The 23,508-nt window shown below is 46.8% G+C and overlaps 1 protein-coding gene across 1 annotated transcript; it reads right to left on the bottom strand.

The window, feature by feature from the left end:
• Nucleotides 1-232: 232 nt before the first annotated feature.
• Nucleotides 233-10,560, bottom strand: LOC122924977 (oocyte zinc finger protein XlCOF6.1-like). Its single transcript, XM_044276524.1, has 2 exons — nt 10,508-10,560; nt 233-1,736 (listed from the first exon to the last, which is right to left on the bottom strand). Exon 2 carries the CDS (start codon nt 1,663-1,665, stop codon nt 448-450), a length of 1,218 nt encoding a protein of 405 aa, XP_044132459.1. The 5' UTR covers nt 1,666-1,736; nt 10,508-10,560; the 3' UTR covers nt 233-447.
• Between the last annotated feature and the right edge of the window lie 12,948 nt (nt 10,561-23,508).

Here is a 23,508-nt window from a genome sequence, read left to right as displayed (position 1 = left end):
CTGACTGTGTTGCCTACCGACTATAGGTAATGAAAATTTCAGTAACAAAATAAATTTTCATTATGTCCACGTACATTAAAAAACCATTACATAGAGCATCATTACTTTTCCCCATGTCACTCTGTGATATACAGTGATAAGAAGCAAGGTTCATGGAGACAATTCATCTTCACTGTTCTGGAAGTAAACAAGACTCCTCTTCCTTATATCCACAATACCTCCATGGCTCTTAGTTGTCTAATAAATATAATTTCATCGTTTGGCAGATTCAGACTAATTCTACAACAAAATGAACCCTTATTATGTCTGACGATGAGTTTTATATCTTTATTTTCCATAAATAGAACATCAAAATGGCGTTTCTCCTGTGTGACTACTATGATGCTCCTCAAGTTTGGCTTTAGTAATAAAACATTTCTCACATTCTGAACAAGAATACAGCTTCTCTCATGTGTGAATTTTCTGATGTTTAACAAGACTTGATTTTTTTGAAAAGCACTTTCTGCATTCGGCACATGAATATGGCTTCTCTCCTATGTGACTACTATGATGCTCCTCAAGTTTGGCTTTAGTAACAAAACATTTCCCACATTCTGAACATGAATACAGCTTCTCTTCTTTGTGCAGTTGCTGATGTTTAACAAGATATGATTTATATGTAAAACATTTCCCACATTCTGAACATGAATACGGCTTCTCTCCTGTGTGACTTCTCTCATGTCTAACAATATCTGATTTTTGTGCAAAACATTTCCCACATTCTGAACATGAATACGGCTTATCTCGTGTATGAATTTTCTGATGTTTAACAAGACTTGATTTCTCAGTAAAGCACTTTCTGCATTCTGCACAGGAATATGGCTTTTCTCCTGTGTGAATTCTCTGATGATAACTAAGTTTGGCTTTACTAATATAACATTTTCCACATTCTGAACATGAATACAAGTTCTCTCCTGTGTGCATTCTCTGATGTTTAATAAGATTTGATTTATCTGTAAAATATTTTCCACATTCTGAACATAAATATGGCTTTTCGCCTGTGTGACTTCTCTTATGTCTAACAATATCAGATTTTTGAGTAAAACATTTCCCACATTCTGAACATGAATACTGCTTATCTCCTGTGTGAATTTTCTGATGTTTAGCAAGACTTGATTTCACTGTAAAGCACTTTGTGCATTCTGAACATGAATATGGTTTCTCTCCCGTGTGACTTCTCTCATGATAGCCAAGTTTGGCTTTACTAATGAAACATTTCCCACATACTGAACATGAATACGGCTTCTCTCCTGTGTGACTTCTCTCATGTCTAACAATATCTGATTTTTTTGTAAAACATTTCCCACATTCTGAACAAGAATAAGGCTTCTCTCCTATGTGACGTCTCCTGTGCCTAACAAGACTTGATTCCTCTGTGAAGCACTTCCTACATTCAGAACAGGAGTATGGCTTCTCTCCTGTGTGATTTCTTCTGTGTGCAGAAAGATCTGAGCTTTTTGTTAACTGTTTATCACATTGAAAGCTTGCACGTCCTTTCTGCCTGGCACTTGTGGTAACAATCTGTGATTGGTCAGGAGAAGGTTCCTTGTGAGGATTATAGGATAGATCTGTACTGTGAACTCCTGGGTGTACATTAATGAAGATTTCTCCTGAAGAGCGCTGCATGGTGTCTTCATCTTCTACATTATAATTTAGTGATAATATGACGCCTTCCTCAGAATTCTTATAGGGATTTTCTGTTGAAATAAAATTCGGAATTTGTGAAAAAAAAATCCCACCCAAACCATTAAGTGAACAAACCTATAACATTCCTATTAGGCTGGAAGTAGATCCATCATGAAGGAGAGATAGCAGCAATTAATTTTCAATCCAGTTATATCCCAACCAAGTCCTCTGCCAACACATTTGGCCCATGAATATCATCTGTAAAAAAACCTTAATGGGGATCCATCACCACAATGACACAACTACATTCGTTAATAAATGGATTCTTTAGACCTGATGTATCTGATGGAGTCACTAGGAAAATACATGTCAGTACAAATGCCTGGATACTAAATATGTAGAATATGTATCGTGGTTTAGTTCTTTTGCACAATAAAAACATTTAATAAAGTAATTATTGTATTGTGGCATTCCAAGACCAATGACTTGGTCCACTGATGTACCCATGTAAGGGCTTCTTTTTTTGCAGGATGAGTTGTTGTTTTTTCATTGGTACTATTTTGTGGTACATATAAATGTATTGATTCATTTACTTTATTTTTTTTGGAATGGAAAGAAATACATAGATTACACTTACTGGTAATCCGTTTTCCATGAGCCCATGACAGCACCTGTGAGAGATCATCCCCCTTCCGAACAGGAACTTCCTAGATCTTTAAAAGGATCCTCCTTTCTACATTCCTCAGTTTGTGACAAGATCCATAGGACTGAAATAATTCTATATACAGTGAAACATTCACTTCTATTACATAGATATGTGCGCCTAAATCTACACGCTTTTTTTTAAATATATACATAGGATGGGGAATAATGTAGGTGCTGTCATGGGCTCATGGAAAATGGATTACCGTTTTTTTACATGAGATGAAGAAAAGGGTCCCTGCTCTGGAACATTCTATTCAGAATTTAGAGAAGGAGGTGGTATTTTTAAAAGAAATGAATGGCAAGATGGAACAAAAATTAATAAGCCAAGAAGATAGATCAAGAAGATCCAAAATAAGATGTGTAGGGATCCCAGAGCGTGCAGAGGGGGACAACTGTATTGGAGAAGAAATTACAAGAAGCAAGAATAACATGTATAACGCATCCCACTGATTAGAATAGGAAAATATGGGAGGAAGAACAGGAAAAGCTAAAAATACATCAACTAGATAGAAGCAGGATGTAAAAAGGGACAGTTTTCTCAGCCACGTGAATCATACTCTGGCACAGGTAGGAGAGTGTTAGGTCCCGGGCTACTTGAGAAACCTTGTCGCGGTGCCCGGGCTTAGACATGTCCTACTCCGTAGGACATGTTGACTAATCTCTCAATTTTAAAACCAGTTTGAGGATTTAGTAATACCGCAGAGTGCACCTGTCTTTTGCTATTTTGTTATATTGTTATATTGATTATCACATCCACACAGTTGTTACCTTGTGTAGGATGTCTATTGTGGTACTTGTGGTTCGCTGCGGGCATCCTCCACTGTATGCATGTTTGCTGGGGATTGCCATTAGCAACGGGCCACAAGTGCAGGATTTGCTCCCCTATATATATGCACGACTGCATGTGGGTTTGAGCACCTCCTGCTATACCACGTCATTCCATTCAGTTTGTACATACTCTTTTCGGCCAATAGGCGCTATTAATATTACTGTAGCATGCTCCCTCCTGATTTTCTGAATTACTCTGGGTAGCAGGCCCAGAGAGGGAAACGCATAACATAGACCTTCCCCCCCCCATGGCCGAGACAGAGCATCTATCCCCTGAGAATGATCCGCTGGATTGAGAGGAAAAAACCTCTTGCACTTGCTGTTCTCTTTGGAAGCAAACAGGTCTATTGATGAGGTCCTTCATAAACCTATTATTTGGTTGAACACTTCCTGACAAAGGCACTACTCCCCCTGTCTGACCCCGTGCCTGCTTAGGAAGTCTGCCTGTCGGAAAATATCCTCACACGTCCGTATATTAAAAAGGGGAGGAATTCCTTAGAGCACAAAATATTGCCCTCAGCTCGCTGAAATTCTGGGGCTGCTGGCTTTGAGCAGACGACCACTGACCTTGGAAAAAAAAACAAATCTGAGTAAACTCCCGACCCCCTGGGGCGGTCATCTGTTGTAATTTTTATAGGATTGACTTTTATCCATTCCCCCTTTGATCTCAGGTTTACTGGATCCATCCACCGGGACACCGTCACTGACTTGGGAATCAGAATCCTGCAATCTAGGGATGCAAGATCTCAGCTCCAGCATGATAGAATGTAAGCCTGATGGATCCTGGACCTGAACTAAGTCCCTTTCGCCGCTGGAATGTATGATGTCATTAGACCTAGCACTGACATGGCTTGTCTTAGGGTAGAGACTCTGGTTTCGCTGAATTCCCTCATCTTTTGTTATATTAAAAAGTCTCTCACTTTCTGGAAGAAAAGATCTTTGTGATAATGAATCTAGCTGGATCCGTAGGAAAGTACAGCGGTAATTTGGCGTCAGACACGATTTCTCCCAGTTTATGAGCCAACCTAGATTTGTCAAGGTCCTTAACTCCTCCTGAATCTGTCTTGGAAGGATATTCGGAGACCGTCCCGCTATAAGGAGATCGTCCAGGTACGGCATAATTATGATGTCCAATCTCCTTATTTGCGCCATCACCTATGCCATTAGTTTTGTGAAGATTCTCGGTGCCTGAGACACCCCAAAGGGAAGCGCTCTGAACTCTAGATGAAGGACTGAATCTTTTGTCTGCACTGCAGCCCTGAAGAACTTCTGGGAAGAGGGATGTATGGGTACGTGATAATAGGCGCCTTTGATATCAATTAAAGCCATAACGCAATTAGGGAACGGATGAAGGATTGTTGATGCTACCGATTCCATCCGGATCTTATGATAGGACCGACACGAGCTCGGGTCTTTCAGATTCGTTATTGTCCGATAGGACCTATTTGGTTTGGGGACCGGAAAAAGTGTTGAATAAAATCCTTCCCCTCTTTCTTCTGAGATTAAGACTGATTTGCCCCTTAGGTCTTTTTTATTTTTTTGTAAACTTCTCTTTATTGAAAAGTACAGGTAAATACAGTATTCGAGTAGAAGAGACACACCGCTCGATGTACAATATGATAACATGTATAGTTATTACACTACAAAGTTCCTTCATCTGATGGTACAATTATACATGAAAGACACCTCTTTTTTTTTTTTTTTCCTTAATAAAGCTGCCCGTATCGGGGACTGCTGTCATTTTCACGCTACATGGTGAGGACTTATTTGCTGTAATATTTTGTAAAGCTTGGGAGAGGCGACCCCCCCCCCCCCTTCCCCACACGAGGCCCGGCATCATTGCGGAGATGCGTTTCAAGGTTTGGACTCTTGATTTATTTCATCTCCAATCCAAGCTTTTCCTTTGGTCCCCAACCTCCTCCTTTTTCTCTCTAAATTGAAACGTCTTTCTTTGTTTGAAAAAAGATGGTACTGGAAACCCCTTGTCAGAGGCGTTGGCCAATATATCATCCAGTGCGGGACCAGATAGAAAATTACCCTCACAAGGAAGGACACATAATTTGGATTTTGATGCAATGTCCCCTTTCCACCCCTTTAACCATAGGGATCTTCTGGCAGAATTTGACAAGCGCTGCTCCGGCTGACAGTCCTAACGCGTCAGCCGATGTGTCTGAAATAAAATCAACTGCCTTCAGCATGTAGGGATTGCTTCCAGCAGTTGTTCTCTCTGGGTTTTACTAGCTATAAGCCATTCTCACTCCCCCAAACAAATCTTAAGTGACCTAGCCACGAATGTCGTAGCAATATTAGGTTTAAAGGAAAAAGTGGATGCCTGACAATTTTTTCTAAGCTAGGTGTCAGCTCTTTTATCCATTGGGTCTTTAAGAGAACCCAAATCCTCAAACGGGAGGGACGATTTTTAATAGACTTTTGCCACAGGGGCATCCACCCGCGGTACGTCTTGCCATGCCGCTACTTCATGATCCTCAAACGGATACTTCCTTTAACCTGATCTAGGAAGAAAACTTATCAGGCTTGTTGCCCTCTCTTTTTATCAATTCCTTAACACTGTCCTGTACGGGAAACACGCTCGCTTTCCTTGGTCTCAGACTTTTAAACATTAAATCCTCTTTTTCCTCTTCCATTTCCATAGTAGACCTTACTGCTCTTAATAAAAAGGTCTGTATCCTCTACTTTAAATAATGGCCTCCCGGCAAGGTCCTCTGAGGAAGAATCAGAATTTTCGATTAAGCTTTATTCCTCCCAATCGGAGTATGATTCTACATCCTGAACTTTCCTCTGCCTAGAGGAGCTAGGAAGTGATTTATTAAGCTGTTCTACCAAAGAATGGATTCCATTTTGACCAGGTTTTGAATGTTCTGGAAGAGAGATGGGTATTCTTCCGCTAACACTCTTCTTTCAAACATGCTTGACAACAGGCTTTGGGGCAAGATGGGCTTAACTTCTTTTTTCAAATCCCACACTCCCTGCCTTTTGTCTTGTGGCTGACCTTCCTTGGGGGCTCCTTAACCAGCATTAACACATAGCCCACAGTGAATAACATAAGAAACATTAATCTCCTAACCAGGAGATAGTGGGGTACAACCCCTCTTACCCCCTTGGAGTACCATGCCAGATTCGGAGTGCTGCTCCTGCCTTCGGTGCGCTGTGGTCCATCCCCCTCTTCCTGCATAATCATCAGTGGAGTTACAGGGGGACTCTGGAAGGGCAGTGGTCACCGAACAGCAACCTGCCACACTGCTGCTGCTCTCTTCCGTGATGGCCGGCCGGCCGGCGTCTCCTTTCGAAGGGCGCGCGTCACCCTCCATGTTTCTGGCTTCTCCCCTTCCCTGCACCGTACGCATCACAGGGCCTGCTAGTAGACGCGGCTCCAATGTTCAGGGAGAGGACAGATTCCCCTCCCCCTGGAACCTCGCCTAGCCGCAGGCAGAAGGGACACGAGGAAGCCAACAGGAATCCCCCCATGGCACCGAAAAAGGAGACAACCAGGGCTTCACAGCGGCTCCTAGTGGAGTCTTACGCCGTCAGGTACCCTCCACTAGGTATATAAATCAACCCTAGAGGTCTTGCAGCCTGCATAATCGATCCGGGAAATAGCCATACACCTGTCCTACAGACAGGAAACAGGAAGAAACTGAGGAGTGGAGAGAGGAGGATCCTTTTAAAGATCTGGGAAGTTCCCGTTTCCCGTCCGGAAGGGTAGGACCTCTCACAGGTGCTGTCATGGGGCGTAATGGAAATAGTAAACCTGACCTGTGCTGCTCCTCTCACCCCCCCATCATGTCACTTACCTCCCATCGAGGTTCCTATCCTGACCTGTGCTGCTCCTCTCACCCCCATCATGTCACTTACCTCAAGTCGAAGTTCCTATACTGACCGGTGCTGCTCCTCTCACCCCCATCATGTCACTTACCTCAAGTCGAGGTTCCTATCCTGACCTGTGCTGCTCCTCTCACCCCCATCATGTCACTTACCTCCCGACGAGGTTCCTATCCTGACCTGTGCTGCTCCTCTCACCCCCATCATGTCACTTACCTCCTGTCGAGGTTCCTATCCTGACCTGTGCTGCTCCTCTCACCCCCATCATGTCACTTACCTCCCGACGAGGTTCCTATCCTGACCTGTGCTGCTCCTCTCACCCCCCCCATCATGTCACTTACCTCCCGTCGAGGTTCCTATCCTGACCTGTGCTGCTCCTCTCACCCCCATCATGTCACTTACCTCCCGACAAGGTTCCTATCCTGACCTGTGCTGCTCCTCTCACCCCCATCATGTCACTTACCTCCCGACAAGGTTCCTATCCTGACCTGTGCTGCTCCTCTCACCTCCATCATGTCACTTACCTCCTGACGAGGTTCCTATCCTGACCTGTGCTGCTCCTCTCACCCCCATCATGTCACTTACCTACCGTTGAGGTTCCTATCCTCACCTGTGCTGCTCCTCTCACCCCCATCATGTCACTTACCTCCCGTCGAGGTTCCTATCCTGACCTGTGCTGCTCCTCTCACCCCCATCATGTCACTTACCTCTCGACGAGGTTCCTATCCTGACCTGTGCTGCTCCTCTCACCCCCATCATGTCACTTACCTCCCGACAAGGTTCCTATCCTGACCTGTGCTGCTCCTCTCACCTCCATCATGTCACTTACCTCCTGACGAGGTTCCTATCCTGACCTGTGCTGCTCCTCTCACCCCCATCATGTCACTTACCTACCGTTGAGGTTCCTATCCTCACCTGTGCTGCTCCTCTCACCCCCATCATGTCACTTACCTCCCGTCGAGGTTCCTATCCTGACCTGTACTGCTCCTCTCACCCCCATCATGTCACTTACCTCCCGACGAGGTTCCTATCCTGACCTGTGCTGCTCCTCTCACCCCCATCATGTCACTTACCTCCCGTCGAGGTTCCTATCCTGACCTGTGCTGCTCCTCTCACCCCCATCATGTCACTTACCTCCCGTCGAGGTTCCTATCCTGACCTGTGCTGCTCCTCTCACCCCCATCATGTCACTTACCCCCCGTCGAGGTTCCTATCCTGACCTGTGCTGCTCCTCTCACCCCCATCATGTCACTTACCTCCCGACAAGGTTCATATCCTGACCTGTGCTGCTCCTCTCACCCCCATCATGTCACTTACCTCCCGACAAGGTTCCTATCCTGACCTGTGCTGCTCCTCTCACCCCCATCATGTCACTTACCTTCTGTCTAAGTTCCTATCCTGACCTGTGCTGCTCCTCTCACCCCCATCATGTCACTTACCTCCTGTCGAGGTTCCTATCCTGACCTGTGCTGCTCCTCTCACCCCCATCATGTCACTTACCTCCCGTCGAGGTTCCTATCCTGACCTGTGCTGCTCCTCTCACCCCCATCATGTCACTTACCTCCTGTCGAGGTTCCTATCCTGACCTGTGCTGCTCCTCTCACCCCCATCATGTCACTTACCTCCCGACGAGGTTCCTATCCTGACCTGTGCTGCTCCTCTCACCCCCCCATCATGTCACTTACCTCCCGTCGAGGTTCCTATCCTGACCTGTGCTGCTCCTCTCACCCCCATCATGTCACTTACCTCCCGACAAGGTTCCTATCCTGACCTGTGCTTCTCCTCTCACCCCCATCATGTCACTTACCTCCCGACAAGGTTCCTATCCTGACCTGTGCTGCTCCTCTCACCCCCATCATGTCACTTACCTCCCGTCGAGGTTCCTTTCCTGACCTGTGCTGCTCCTCTCACCCCCATCATGTCACTTACCTCCCGTCGAGGTTCCTATCCTGACCTGTGCTGCTCCTCTCACCCCCATCATGTCCTGTGGTTTACATTGATGGCTCAGTTCACCCTTTCACTATAGGGTCTCCCACTGCTCTTATATTTGGCCTTTGCTGTATTTCTTTCGTTGGCGATTGTCTCTATCGAGCGATAGGCTTCACCTTAGAGTTTTGTTCCTTTTTGGGATTGGTATATGTTGAGATGATATTTTTATGTTATATATTGGGCCATACAATTATTGATATTACTTCTGTGACTGGACAATGGATGCTTGTATAACTTAGTTGTACTTGACATGTCTTACATCTTTTGGTGGGCGACAGCGCCGTAGGCCAGTGGATTCTGCCCTTCTGCTGGTGTTCCCTCTCATTTTTATGTACATTATGAATTTATTGTAATAAAATGAACTATATTTTTGACCATTTTGTCGTTGTTTGTTTGTAAACAACACTGTAGGTAAATACTGGTTTCCAATTTTTGCCCAGATCCATTGTTCTATATATTGAGGCTTGTTTTTGGTTTTATAAGATGGTGGGCTGCTTTAGCTGCTCATATCTTGGGATTGGTAGCAGCTAGAGATGTGTTCCTGGTCTTGTTTGAAAGTTGGCCAAGCTAACCCGAACTCTAACTATATCTTCCGCTGTAGTCGATATAATGCTGTGATTCTGTTATAGTTTGAAAACTAGAATCTCTAGCTGCTACCAACCCCAAGATATGAGCAGCTAAACCAGCCCAACCATCTTCTCATGTCTGGTTTGCTTTGGGCACCGAGAACAGCAAACTCTGCCCAGACAGGAACCAGGAGCTGCTTTCCAGCAGAATAAAAGCACTTGTTCTGGACATAAAATAAATACATAAATTATAAACATGGAATGTAATCTTGTATGTGTAAGGGGAAAGGTTCCCTCATAGACCCTTATAGGAGACCCCTAGAAGACATGTTCCTGGAGAGCTGTATAGTGGGCACTAGATTATAGACATCTGACTGCTGATATCACAGCCTAAGGTTGTACTATAGGAATATGCTGAAGACGACATGTCCCCCTGTGTTGTCAGATGTCTCCTCAGTTCTTGCCCCCAGCCTCTTATGAAATATAGGAGTAAGATGAGGAGCTTTCTTCTCCGCTGTTATTATTGGGGGATTTCTTCACTAATTTCTTTGATTTAACCGTTGATAAAGGAAATCACCAAAATGTCAGGATTTCTTGTAATGTCTGCTGACGAGCCCAAAGTGACACTTAACCCTTTCCTGCATAATGAGGTACATGACAGCACAGACACAAACGCTGTGCCCACATAGTCCCCAGTGGGTGTGTGGATGTGACTGACCGCCATGTCCTGCAGGAACAGCCGGGATCAGAGAAGAATCTGATCAGAGATCACCGTCAGCTGGATAAGAAGAACACTTCATGATGGGACTGGGGACATCTCCAATCAAAGAGCAGCCGGTGATCAGATTCTCCTCCTGCCCTGAAGGCACCAAGGACAGAATCTGAAGTCACTTTCTCCATTCCTGATTCCATACCTGTGGTGACATCTCCTGGAACGTCCTCCTCCACCTCACTCTTACACGGGGGATCGCCCATCATCCGCTCTTCTTCATCCTCCACTTTGATATCAGTCAGATCTTCCCCCTGATTTGTCATCTGTAACAATTCAGGACAATACAGCAGACAGGTGGGAAATCTAACAGATCCACAGAAGAGACCCCCACAATCTATGACCCCTCTATGACCGCAGGACCCCCCTATATAGATGTGTATAGGGCTCAGCTCCATCTACCTGAGGGTTCTCTGGGAGCTTCTCCTCTGGACAGTCCTGGGAATACAGAGGACGGGGACATCTCTCTGGTGGATTTCTCCTCCTGGATCCATCTGTGGAGACACAAACACACAATGACTGAACACATGTCACTGCACACACGTGTATACACTGCACATGACGGCTCTTACCCTGTGATATAAGAGGCTGGTGCTCCTCCATTACATGTCACTGCACACACGTGTATACACTGCACATGACGGGTCTTACCCTATGATATAAGAGGCTGGAGCTCCTCCATTACATGTCACTGCACACACGTGTATACACTGCACATGGCGGCTCTTACCCTATGATATAAGAGGCTGGAGCTCCTCCATTACATGTCACTGCACACACGTGTACACACTGCACATGACGGCTCTTACCCTGTGATATAAGAGGCTGGTGTCCTCCATTACATGTCACTGCACACACGTGTATACACTGCACATGACGGCTCTTACCTTGTGATATAAGAGGACTGGTGCTCCTCCATTACATGTCACTGCACACACGTGTATACACTGCACATGGCGGCTCTTACCTTGTGATATAAGAGGCTGGAGCTCCTCCATTACATGTCACTGCACACACGTGTACACACTGCACATGACGGCTCTTACCCTGTGATATAAGAGGCTGGTGTCCTCCATTACATGTCACTGCACACACGTGTATACACTGCACATGGCGGCTCTTACCCTATGATATAAGAGGCTGGAGCTCCTCCATTACATGTCACTGCACACACGTGTACACACTGCACATGACGGCTCTTACCCTGTGATATAAGAGGCTGGTGCTCCTCCATTACATGTCACTGCACACACGTGTATACACTGCACATGACGGCTCTTACCTTGTGATATAAGAGGCTGGTGCTCCTCCATTACATGTCACTGCACACACGTGTATACACTGCACATGACGGCTCTTACCTTGTGATATAAGAGGCTGGTGCTCCTCCATTACATGTCACTGCACACACGTGTATACACTGCACATGACGGCTCTTACCCTGTGATATAAGAGGCTGGTGCTCCTCCATTACATGTCACTGCACACACGTGTATACACTGCACATGACGGCTCTTACCTTGTGATATAAGAGGCTGGTGCTCCTCCATTACATGTCACTGCACACACGTGTATACACTGCACATGACGGCTCTTACCCTGTGATATAAGAGGCTGGTGCTCCTCCATTACATGTCACTGCACACACGTGTATACACTGCACATGGCGGCTCTTACCCTGTAATATAAGAGGCTGGTGCTCCTCCATTACATGTCACTGCACACACGTGTATACACTGCACATGACGGCTCTTACCCTGTGATATAAGAGGCTGGTGCTCCTCCATCATGGCCTCCTTGTACAGATCCTTGTGTCCTTCTATATACTCCCACTCCTCCATGGAGAAATAGACAGTGACGTCCTGACACCTTATAGGAACCTGACAACACAATGACACCGTCATCACCCAGACCCCTCCAGTGCTGTTACTGGAGAATTTCCCAGCATTCCCAGCAGTGTCACCTCTCCAGTCAGCAGCTCCATCATCTTGTGGGTGAGTTCTAGGATCTTCTGCTCATGTATCAGGGGGTGAGGGGGAGGCTCTGTGATGGGGTGAGGGGTCCTGCTCCGCCCTCCTGACTCCTGGAGATGGATGATGGGAGTCACACAGTCCCCCGATGTCTTCTTCACTATTGTGTACTCCTGTGGATGGAGAGAGACACTTAGGGAATAAACCCTTCAGGGGCCATGTGCTCTCCTCCGGCCCTCTCCTCCTGGTACAACGTGCCTACTTACCTCCTCATGGCTCCTACAACATGACTATTGGTCACTGGTCACATGACACATCACTCACCATATTGGGGGCTGATCTTCAGGTTCTCCATCACTTGGAAGGTCTGGAGGCCGTTCTCCAGGACCCTGGACTCTTCCTATCACTTCCTATGATGGATTCTCCTTCCCGATGTCTGACTTGTTACAGAATACAATAAAGAGGAGAGAAATCTAGAAAAGTTTACCTCTCCGCTCAGCAGGGAGATGATCTCCAAGGTGAGGTCTAATATTCTTCTGCTGATCTCCTTCCTGTCCATCCTTGGTGGTCATTCAGGAGAAGAGGAGAGAACTGGAGGAGCTGGAGGCTTCTAGTACTGCAGGCGCCTTTATGAGAAGAGAAGAGGAAATCATCCAGGGGACAAGACCAGATGTCACCTCCAGAACCGCACTTCCTGAGCCTGGAGGGGCCCCGCTTCTCAGAGCCCCCACCACATGGATTCCAGGGGCCCCAACATGGAGATCTCTGGTGGCTCCACAGGAGATAAATGTCTGATAGATGCAGGTCCCACCTCTGGGCTGTGCTCAGCTGTGTCCAGAACTCCTAGAGAAGAGACTGGAGAGAGCTGAGCTCAGGCCGGGCCCCGCTCCATTCATTCTCCTCCTGGATGTAGGGGCCCCTCACCAGGACAGTCAGGGGCCAGTGAATGATGACAACCCCCACTATCCCCACTACTCCTCCCCATCATACTAAGCTGAGGAGCGGAGAAGGATTCCTTGTGTGTAATGGAGGAGAATCTCCAGAGGTGACATGTCTGAGCTCTCCACCACACTGTCTCCTCACAGCTCATCTTACCTGCAGGCTGGAGGAATGGCTGATACCAGAGAGAACAAGAGCCCTGACTACCGACCAGGACCTGCCCAGTATCTGCTGCACTGCCAGAGCTGAAGGACCTGCGGTGACGTCACCGTCGTGTGATCAGTCCGGGGGGCGGGGCTCAGGAGAAGAGGTGGCTGAAGGACCTGTGGTGATGTCACTGTCATGTGATCAGTACAGGGGGCGGGGCACAAAAAAGGAGGGGAGAATATAGCTGTGATGACATCACTATCATGTGGTCAGAGGAGAAGAGCAGTGACTGTTTCCCTGGTGAAGCAGGTGTCAGTGACATGAGGAGGAGAAATCAATGAGGTGATGGATTCTGTCAGCTGCTGAAGTAATAGGTAGTTCTCATTACTGATGTGCTGTAACAACAACCTGACCATGCTGGGGATTGTAGTTCTCTCCTCATATCCTATAATAACATGCTTTCTGTCAAGGCCCAATGGCGTGCCTAAGGTATGTGGCACCCGGGGTGGGTACTTTATCTGGCACCCCCCCCCCCTCTCCGAATGAAGTGAATGGGGCTCAGGTTCGATACCAAGCACAGACGCCATCAAATGAATGGAGCTGTGCTTGGTGAGCAGAGAGAAGGCAAGAAAACCACCCCAAATTCTCAGTCCAGCACTCCCCCCCCCCCTCCCAGCCCTACTGTTAAAGAGATATTTGGGTGGACATTATATACATTGCTGCAAAGCGTACAGGGTAATACAGCACCACATGCCTCTTACATCATTGTAACGCCTGTAGATAGGGATGGACACGGACAATGAGCCCTGGCTTGGAACCCAGAACTTTTCCTAACTACTTGCATTATGATCCTCGGGTAGCAAGACCACAACTGGTCGACGGTCCCTTAGGGGTGGGCGATATGGCCTAAAATCTATATTGCGATATAATTTTAAGCATATGCGATATGCGATATACTGTATATCGCGATATATTGTTTTCTATATTTGGGGGGGGGGTTTAAACTTTTTTTTTACTTTTTATTTAATAACTATTAGCCCCCTTAAGGGCTAGAACCCTTGTCATATTCACCCTAATTGAGCTCTATCAGGGTGAATAGGACTTTACACTCTCCCTGCTGCCCTGTGCTTTGTGCACACAACAGCAGGGAGCTGACCATGGCAGCCAGCCTCTCATGTGCCCCCCAGCCTCTGATCAGCCCCCCAGCCTCTGATCAGCCCCCCAGCCTCATGTGCCCCCAGCCTCTGATCAGCCCCCATCTGCCCCCCAGCCTCTGATCAGCCCCCCAGCCTCTCCCTCTTATCAGCCCCCTCTGGTAACTCAAACCCACCCCCCCTCCCTCCCCAGTATTAATCATTGGTGACAGTGGCCACAGGGTCCCCCTCCTTCCCCCCCCATCATTGGTGGCAGTGGGCAGTTCTCCCCCCCTCCCTCCCTCCCCAGTATTAATCATTGGTGGCAGGGGCCCCCTTCCCCCCCACATCATTGGTGGCAGCAGCAGCTCCGATCGGTTACCATGGCAGCCAAGACGCTACTGAAGTCCTGGCTGCCATGGTATGTCAGTGAGCAGCATTATACTCACATTCGCAGTGGCCGCCGGTCGCTCCTTCTTCTGTCTGTGCGGCGCATTGCTTTTGCTTATAGCATTAGCAATGCTCCGCACAGACCTATGAGAAGAAGGAGCGCCCGGCGGCCACGGCGCACGTGAGTACAATGCTGCTCACTGACATACCATGGCAGCCAGGACTTCAGTAGCGTCTTGGCTGCCATGGTAACTGATCGGAGCACCAGCATTACACTGCTGGGACCCCGATCGGAACTGCCGCTCCGTGGTCATATCGCAGTCCAGCGATATAGGCGATATGCACAAAATCCATATCGTGGCACAAATTTATATCGCATATCGCCTATACCGCCCACCCCTACGGTCCCTGTACTACTAAGGTGCAGAGACAGTCAAACACCAAGAGACAAAAACAATACAAAGGATTAGTCATACGAAAATGGGTCAGAACGAGGTGGACACCACAGTATAAAAATGATAGACAGAGGGTAGTCAAAAGATGAGCTGAGGTCAGAACCAGATGGGGTGCACAGTACAAATCACGTGAGACAGAGAGTGGTCAAAAGACGAGCTGAGGTCAGAACCAGATGGGATGCACAGTACAAATCACGTGAGACAGAGAGTGGTCAAAAGACAAGCTGAGGTCAAAAAGCACAAACAAATCCAAATGATTCCAAGAACCAGGAACCTAGCTAGTGAGCCCAAACACGACTATCACTAGCACTGGTGTATGGCCAGGAAGGGGTTTAAATAGAGCGCCGAGTCGCTGGATGAGAACCTGATAGGTCCATGTCTCAGCGCTCCATTAGTCAGGACACTAGCTCTTAGGAATAGAGCAGCTGAGCAATCGGCCCACTGCTAATCTCCTCCAGCACACTCCGCTGTGCGGAGAAAGAGCATTGCATCCTGTAACTAAGAATGCTTCACCTCGGAGCGTGGCCTGGTAGCGCGTCTCTCCAGACGCCGTCGTGCCATAGCTGGAGATCTCGCCACAGGAGCCCGGACAGGTAAGTTTGTGACAGATGTCTTCTCTAATGTAGACGTTCTCTTTCCTCATCTTCTCCATTCAGAGATCAGACCACCATGATAAACTCTCTCAGCCATGTCTTGTCTCTGCAGAGTTTACCAAACAGACATCTTAGATTCCTCACTTTTTTATCCTCCTTCCCCTCCTGATGCCCCAACATTGCTGCTTCTACCCCCAGTACTATGCCCACTGTGCTCTCCGTGCAACACATACTATACTGCAGAAGTAACAGTGCCTCTCACCCCATAGTACTAGTGCTCCCAGACCGCCCTCACTAGTGATAGTGCCCCTACAGTACCCCTATTAGCAACCTCATTAGTAATGCCCCCATATTGTGGTAAATAATAATGCACCCACAGCATCCCTAATATTGATCATGCCCCTAGTAGAAATAAGGTCCCTTATAATGCCCCCAGCAGTAACAGTGCAACAGCATGAGTTTGGCTGGTTTCATGTTACACTGCTCTAAGGGCGGAGCTCCTTGGGCTGTGTGGGTTAGGTCAGATGACCTCGCTGACCAACCCTGGCTCTCCATGCAGGTATTTAAGTGGCTCAGCCCCTTCCCAGATGCCTCAGTGTCAAGGTCCTTGTGTTTGCTAAGCGCCTGATATTCAAGTGTGCTCCTGACTTATACCTTGTTCCTGGATTCTGCTACTTGGCTGATCCCTGCCTGCTTGCTTTGTCTCTCCTGTTGCCGACCCGGATTGCCTGACCTGTTCCTGTGCCGCCTCCCCTGACCTTTTGCCACATCTCTGCCTTATCTTTCCGTCCTGCACCATTGCTCCTGGTAACATCTCTGCCCGCCTGACTACGCTTGTACTTCTGGTACCTATTCAGGTACCTCCTGGTCCACCTGGACCAGCTGCCACTGACTCAGGGATTGCTCTGGAGTAGCCCCTGGCAACTACTCTAACAGCTCAAGTCTATCCTCACCATCTGAGGCTCTAGTGAAAACCAGGTAGTTGCTTAGACACACCCCTCCAGAGTATAGCCAGTCAGTGGCACACTGTGTTCACACCTGCTGATCCGTGACAGTACACTGAGGCCATGGACCCCGCTGGTCATCCCAAGCCTGTCGTCCAGGAAGCTGTTACGTGAAGTAAAGTGCCAGAGCAAACGTCAGGCAAACGTCAGGATATCTTGATGCAGTTCTTGCAAAATGTTGCTGCTCGTCTGGATGCCATCTCGTCTCCAGCTACTGCAGGGTCGTCAGGCGCTGCTACTCCTGCAGTTCCCACACCGGTAAGTCTGAATATGTTTACCGCTGGTGAGCAACTTCCGCTGCCTTCACGCTAGGGTGGAGATCCAAACACCTGTCATGGATTCTTGAACCAGTGTTTGATCCACTTTGAGTTGCGTGGGCGGAAGTTTCCCACTGAGTGATCAAGGTTGCCTTCATCGTGTCCCTGCTTTATGATGAGGCCCTTGCTTGGGCAAATCCTATTTAGGAACATGGAGGTCCTTAGGCTACCAATCTGCAGTCTTTTCTGGCTACCTTCCGGCTGGTCTTTGAAGAGCCCGACAGCACATCCTCCGCTGCCTCAGCTCTGATACATCTATGGCAGGGTTCCTTATCTGTCGGTCAGTACGCCATCCAGTTTCGTACCCTGGTTGCTGAGCTGGCATGGGACAATGAAGCTCAGCTGGTGGTGTTCTGGGAGGGCCTTTCTGGCTGGATTAAGGATGAACTAGCTGGACGCGACCGTCCTTCTACTCTGAATTACCTGATCGTCTTGGCTACAAGGATAGATATGTGCTTTAACCCTTAGGCTACCAGCGCCGTACATGTACGGCGCTGGTGCGATGTGTAAACATGACGCGCGCTCGCATGTGCAGCGGGCGTCATGGCCAGCAGATCTCTGCTGTTTCATAAAGCAGAGACCGGCGGCTAATTACTGTGACTGGCAATAATGCTGATCGTGGTAAATAAATGCTTTAGATGCCGTGAATCAAGTGAGATCACGGCACCTAAATGCGTGTATCCAATCCGGGCATAGGTAGTTGCGCTGAACACTGTAAGCCTTACTGAGTAGGCTAACAGTATTCAAACTGCAATTCTTATTTTGGCCACCAGATGGCAGGCCAGGATAAGAAATTAGCAAAAGTGAGCTAAATAAGCTAATAATAAATTCCTGATAGGACCAAAATTAAACATAAAAAATGTAATAAGCTCATATATGAGGCACATAATAATCACAAAAAATAATAATCACCAAAAATGTAAAAAAAAATAAAAAGTTTAAATCCGTATAGTTAAAAAATAAATACCTAAATAACAATAAATATAAACATCATGGGTATCACCGCGACCAAAAATGGAAAAAGGGGTCAAAATGGCCAATTTGCAATTTTTTCATTGTTTCTCTTACCCCCAAAAAAGGTTTAAAATGTGATCAAAAAGTCACGCATACTCCAAAATGGGATCAATTAAAAGTACAGATTGTTCTGCAAAAAAATGAGCTCCTAAACAGCTCAGTAGGCATAAGTATAAAAAAGTTATGGAGGTCAGAATATGGTGATATAAAAATAAATAAATCTTAAAATATATATTTTCTTACACTATTTAGACATAAAGAACCTATACATATGGGGTATCGTTGTAATCGTACTGATCCAGAGAATGAAGGGCATGGGTCAGTTTTTCCGTAAACAAAACGCTGTGGCAACAAAACCTGTAAAACAGTGAGGGATTGCGGTTTTTTTTTCCAATTCCACCCCATTTGGAATTTTTTTACCGCTTACCACAACATTTTATGCCATAATTAATGGTGGCATTAGAAAGTACTTGTCCCGCAAAAAATAAGCCCTCATACAGCTATGTGACCTGAAAAATAAAAGCCGGGAAACGTCAATATCTAGGATCTGTTGGAGAGGTGGTCCTCTGGGTCGGCCGGTAATTTCATTCAGCAAGCTCTGGTCCATCAGTTCTAGCTTCCTACCATCCATCTCGAAAGGCCTCTGTCGATGGTCTCCATTAATGGACTGCCACTTCCAGAACCAGTGATCTCCGTGACAATGCCCCTTAAGATGCAAATTGGGTTTCTGCATTCTGATATGATCTCCTTCTACGTGCTGCCAGCATCCATGAATCCAGTTATCTTTGGTCTTCCTTGGCTGCGTCAGCACTCTCTTGTTCTGGACTTGAACTCCGGTCATATTCTACATTGGGGATCATCCTGTCATTCTACCTGTCTAACGGAGGTCCGCCCTGCTTCCTTGCCTACTGTGCCAGTACACCTGCCTGGACTCCCGCAGCAGTACGCCAGTTTTGCAGATGTTTTCAGCCATATGATTGTCCGATTGACCTCTGCCTGGTGCCACACCTCCTTGTGGTTGAGTCTACCCCCTCTCACTTTCCAAGACCCAAGCGATGTCTTAAGTACATTAAGGAAAATCTCGAGAGGGGGTTTATCTGGAAATCTACTTCACCAGCGAGTGCCGGGTTATTCTTTGTACAAAAAAAAAAATGATGGATCCTTACGGCCCTGTATTGACTATCGTGGTCTGAATAAGGTCACAATTAAGAACCGATACCCTCTACCGCTAATCTTGGAACTCTTCAACACGATCCGGGGAGCTAAGGTCTTCACTAAACTACCTGCACAGCGCATATAACATTATCCCCATTCAAAAGGGCGATGAGTGGAAGACTGCTTTTAACACTCGTGACGGACAATACGAGTATCTCTTCATGACCTTCGGTCTGTGCAATGCTCCCGCGGTATTCCAGGAGTTGGTGAACAACATCTTCCGGGATCTGCTTTATGTCTGCGTAATAGTGTATCTGGACGATATACTGATCTATTCCCCAGATTTAACCACTCATCTGAAGCATGTAAGTTTAGTATTACAGCGGTTGAGATCAAATCGTCTTTACTCCAAACTCGAGAAAGGCCTTTTTGAAAAATCTACTGTACCATTTCTCGGATACATCATCTCGGATGCCGGGTTGCAGATGGATCCTGAAAAGTTGAAGGCAGTAATGGACTGGCCCCGCCCACAGGGTCTTCGGGCTATACAGTGCTTCCTGGGATTCGCTAATTTTTATCGGCAATTAATCTCGAATTTTTCATCCCTTTTATCTCCGATCTTCGCTCTTACTAGGAAAGGGGTGAATGCCAAGGACTGGACTCCAGAGGTAGAGGCCACCTTCATCCAAAAAAGTCCTTTGCTTCCGCACCGGTTCTGCCTCACCCCGATGTCTCCCGCTAATTCTTTATAAAAGTGTACGCCTCCTACATAGGAGCCGGTGCTGTTCTTCTACAGAGAGGTTCCAAGGGCAAGATAGGTAAACATCTTGCCCTTGGAACCTCTCTGTAGAAGAACAGCACCGGCACCTATGGGTTCTCCTCCAAACTCTTCTCACCGGCTGAGAGGAATTACTGTATAGGGGACAGAGAACTTCTAGCCATAAGACTTGCCTTGGAGGAGTGGCGTTATCTGTTGGAGGGGGTCCAGCATCCAGTGACAATATTCACGGATCACAAAAACCTCACATATAAGCAGACAGGCCAGCGTTTGAACCCTCGCCAAGCCAGGTGGGCTTTCTTCTTCTCTCATTTTAATTTCGAGTTGCACTTTCACCCGGCTGAGAAAAACATCAAGGCGGATGCTCTGTCTAGGTCATTTGACTTTGCAGACCAGCAGGAGGAGCCCCAATTAATTGTGGATCCTGCTTGCTTGATCACAGTGGCTCCTGTCCTGGTAAGAGACATTCCTCCTGGGAGAACATTCATGCCATCTGCCAAAAGAAAACATCTCCTAACGTGGGGCCACAACTCCAGACTGGCCAGTCACCCAGGTATTCGCAAGACCACAGAACTGGTGTCTCGCCACTACTAGTGGCCCACATTGTCCAAGGATGTGCGTGATTATGTCTGCCTGCACCGTCTATGCTCAAAATAAAATCTCCAGGAGCAAACTGCCTGGTCTGTTACTGTTACCTATTCCTAATGCTCCATGGCAACACATTGCCATGGACTTTATTACAGATCTGCCGGATGTACCATGATTTGGGTGGTCGTGGACCGCTTCTCCAAGATGGCGCACTTCGTTCCTTTGACTGGATTACCCTCGCCTGCATGGTTTACCTTGGCAAATTGTTTCAGATCGGGGAGTCCAGTTTACCTCCAAGCTCTGGAGAGCTCTTTGCCGTCTGCTAGAAGTTGAGCTTGACTTCTCCTCCATTTATCACCCCCAAACCAACAGGCAAGTAGAGCGGGTCAATCAGGTATTGCAAAATTACCTTCGGCATTTTGTTTCAGCTCAACACGACAACTGGGTACAATTATTACCTTGGGCAGAGTTCTCCTACAATAACCATAATAGTGAGTCTACGGGTCATCTCCTTTCTTTGTCGTTTTTGGACAGCATCCTCGTACTCCTCTCCCTTATCCTATATCTTGTGGGGTACCAGTGGCGGATTCCTCTTTTAGGGATTTTTTGAAGATCTGGCAGGATACCAAGATTTGCATCGATAAAGTAGTGACAGTGAAGACAAATGCAGACAGGAAAAGACGAAAACCGCCTCAGTTCTCGCCGGGAGATAAGGTATGTCTCTCCTCCAGAAACATCCGTTTAAAGGTTCCTAGTTTCAAGGTTGCCCCTAGGTTCCTGGGACCCTTCGTAGTTTTGAAGATCAATGAAGTGACCTATAAGTTACGGCTACCTCTCTCTCTCTCTTCATGTCCCCGATGCCTTCCACGCATCCATGCTCAAACCGGTAGTCCTTAACCGCTTCTCAACAGCTCCGTTTACTGCGACTCCGGTGTCTGAAGACTCAGAAGAGACATTCAAGGTCAAGGACATCCTGGACTTCAGGCAAGAAAACCTACTACTACCTGGTGGATTGGAAGGGCTTAGGTCCCGTCGTGGACTCAAGAAAAGGGGGCGTAAGTGGTGGGGTACTGTAACAGAGGCTGCTGTACGCCGCTGTTCCACCGCTTATCGCCGCGGTCCCGGGCGCCGTGCTTAGCGATGACCTGTGGCCGATGCTTCCCATTTCACCACTGCGGCCCTGGGCTCTGTTTCTGTAGTTCTTATTGCTTTTGAGGATTCCGCTCCACAGCTCCACTCAGCCCTGGACACAGCATGAGTTCGGCTGGTTGGGTTAGGTCAGATGACTCCTACAGGTATTTAAGTGGCTCAGCCCCCTTCCCAGATGCCTCAGTGTCAAGGTCCTTGTGTTTGCTAAGCTCCTGATACTCACGTGTGCTCCTGACTTATACCTTGTTCTGCTACTCGTCTGATCCCTGTCTGCTTGCCTTGACTCTCCTGTTGCCAACACGGATTGCCTGACCTGTTCTTGTGCCGCCTCCCCTGACCTTTTGCCTGTTTGACCACATCTCTGCCTTATCCTTCAGTCCTGCAATGTTGCTCCTGGTAACGTCTCTGCCCACCTGACTACGCTTATACTTCTGGTACCTACTCAAGTACCTCTTGGTCCGCCTGGACCAGCTGCCAATGACTCGGGGATTGCTCTGGAGTAGCCCCTGGCAACTACCCTAACGGATCAAGTCTATTCTCACCATCTGAAGCTCTAGTAAAAAAAAACAGGTAGTTGCTTAGACAATCCCCTCCAGAGTAGAGCCAGTCAGTGGCACAGTGGGTTCACACCTGCTGATCCGTGACAGTATATAATGGCCCCTCTGTATTATCAGTATACATAATGCCCCCCCACTCTTTATTATTAGAATATATATAATGCCCCCTCTCTATAATTAGTATATATAATGGCCCCCTCTGTAATATTATATATAATACCCACCGTGTAGTATTTATAATGCTGTACCCCACTCCTGCAGTGCCCCCAGTGCCAGCATTAGCATGGATACATTAAAAAAACATACCTCTGTATTATACTGAGGGGCTCTCTGTATTATTATAATATAACAGTCCGTCGTCGGTATTATTAGATTATATAATGGACCCCTCTGTATTACTAGTATATATAATGGCCCCCTCTGTATTATTATAATATAATAACCCATCCTTTGTATTATTAAATATATAATGGCCCCCTCTGCATTATTAGTATATATAATAGCCCCCCTCTCTATTATTAGTGTATATATAATGTTCCCCTCTGTATTATTAGAATATATAATATCCCCCTCTGTATTATTAGAATATAATAACCCATCCTCTGTATTATTAGAATATATAATGGCCCCCTCAGTATTATTAGTATATATAATATCCCCCTCAGTATTATTAGATTATATAATAGCCCCTTCAGTATTATTAGTATATATAATGCCCCTCTGTATTATTAGTATATATAATGGCCCCCTCAGTATTATTAGTATATATAACGGCCCCTCAGTATTATTAGTATATATAACTGCCCTTTCAGTATTATTAGAATATATAATGGCCCCTTAGTATTATTAGTATATATAACTGCCCCTCAGTATTATTAGAATATATAATGGCCCCTCAGTATTATTAGTATGTATAACTGCCCCTCAGTATTATTAGAATATATAATGGCCCCCTCA

Source organism: Bufo gargarizans, chromosome 1 (assembly GCF_014858855.1).
Source record: "Bufo gargarizans isolate SCDJY-AF-19 chromosome 1, ASM1485885v1, whole genome shotgun sequence".
NCBI classification, from domain to species: Eukaryota; Metazoa; Chordata; class Amphibia; order Anura; family Bufonidae; genus Bufo; species Bufo gargarizans.
Note: the sequence above shows the minus strand (reverse complement) of the source record. Positions and strands in the feature narration are given on the sequence as shown.

Coding starts and splice junctions, on each gene's coding strand:
- LOC122924977 (XM_044276524.1), bottom strand. CDS start 1,665: ATGCAGCGCTCTTCAGGAGAAATCTTCATTAATGTACACCCAGGAGTT.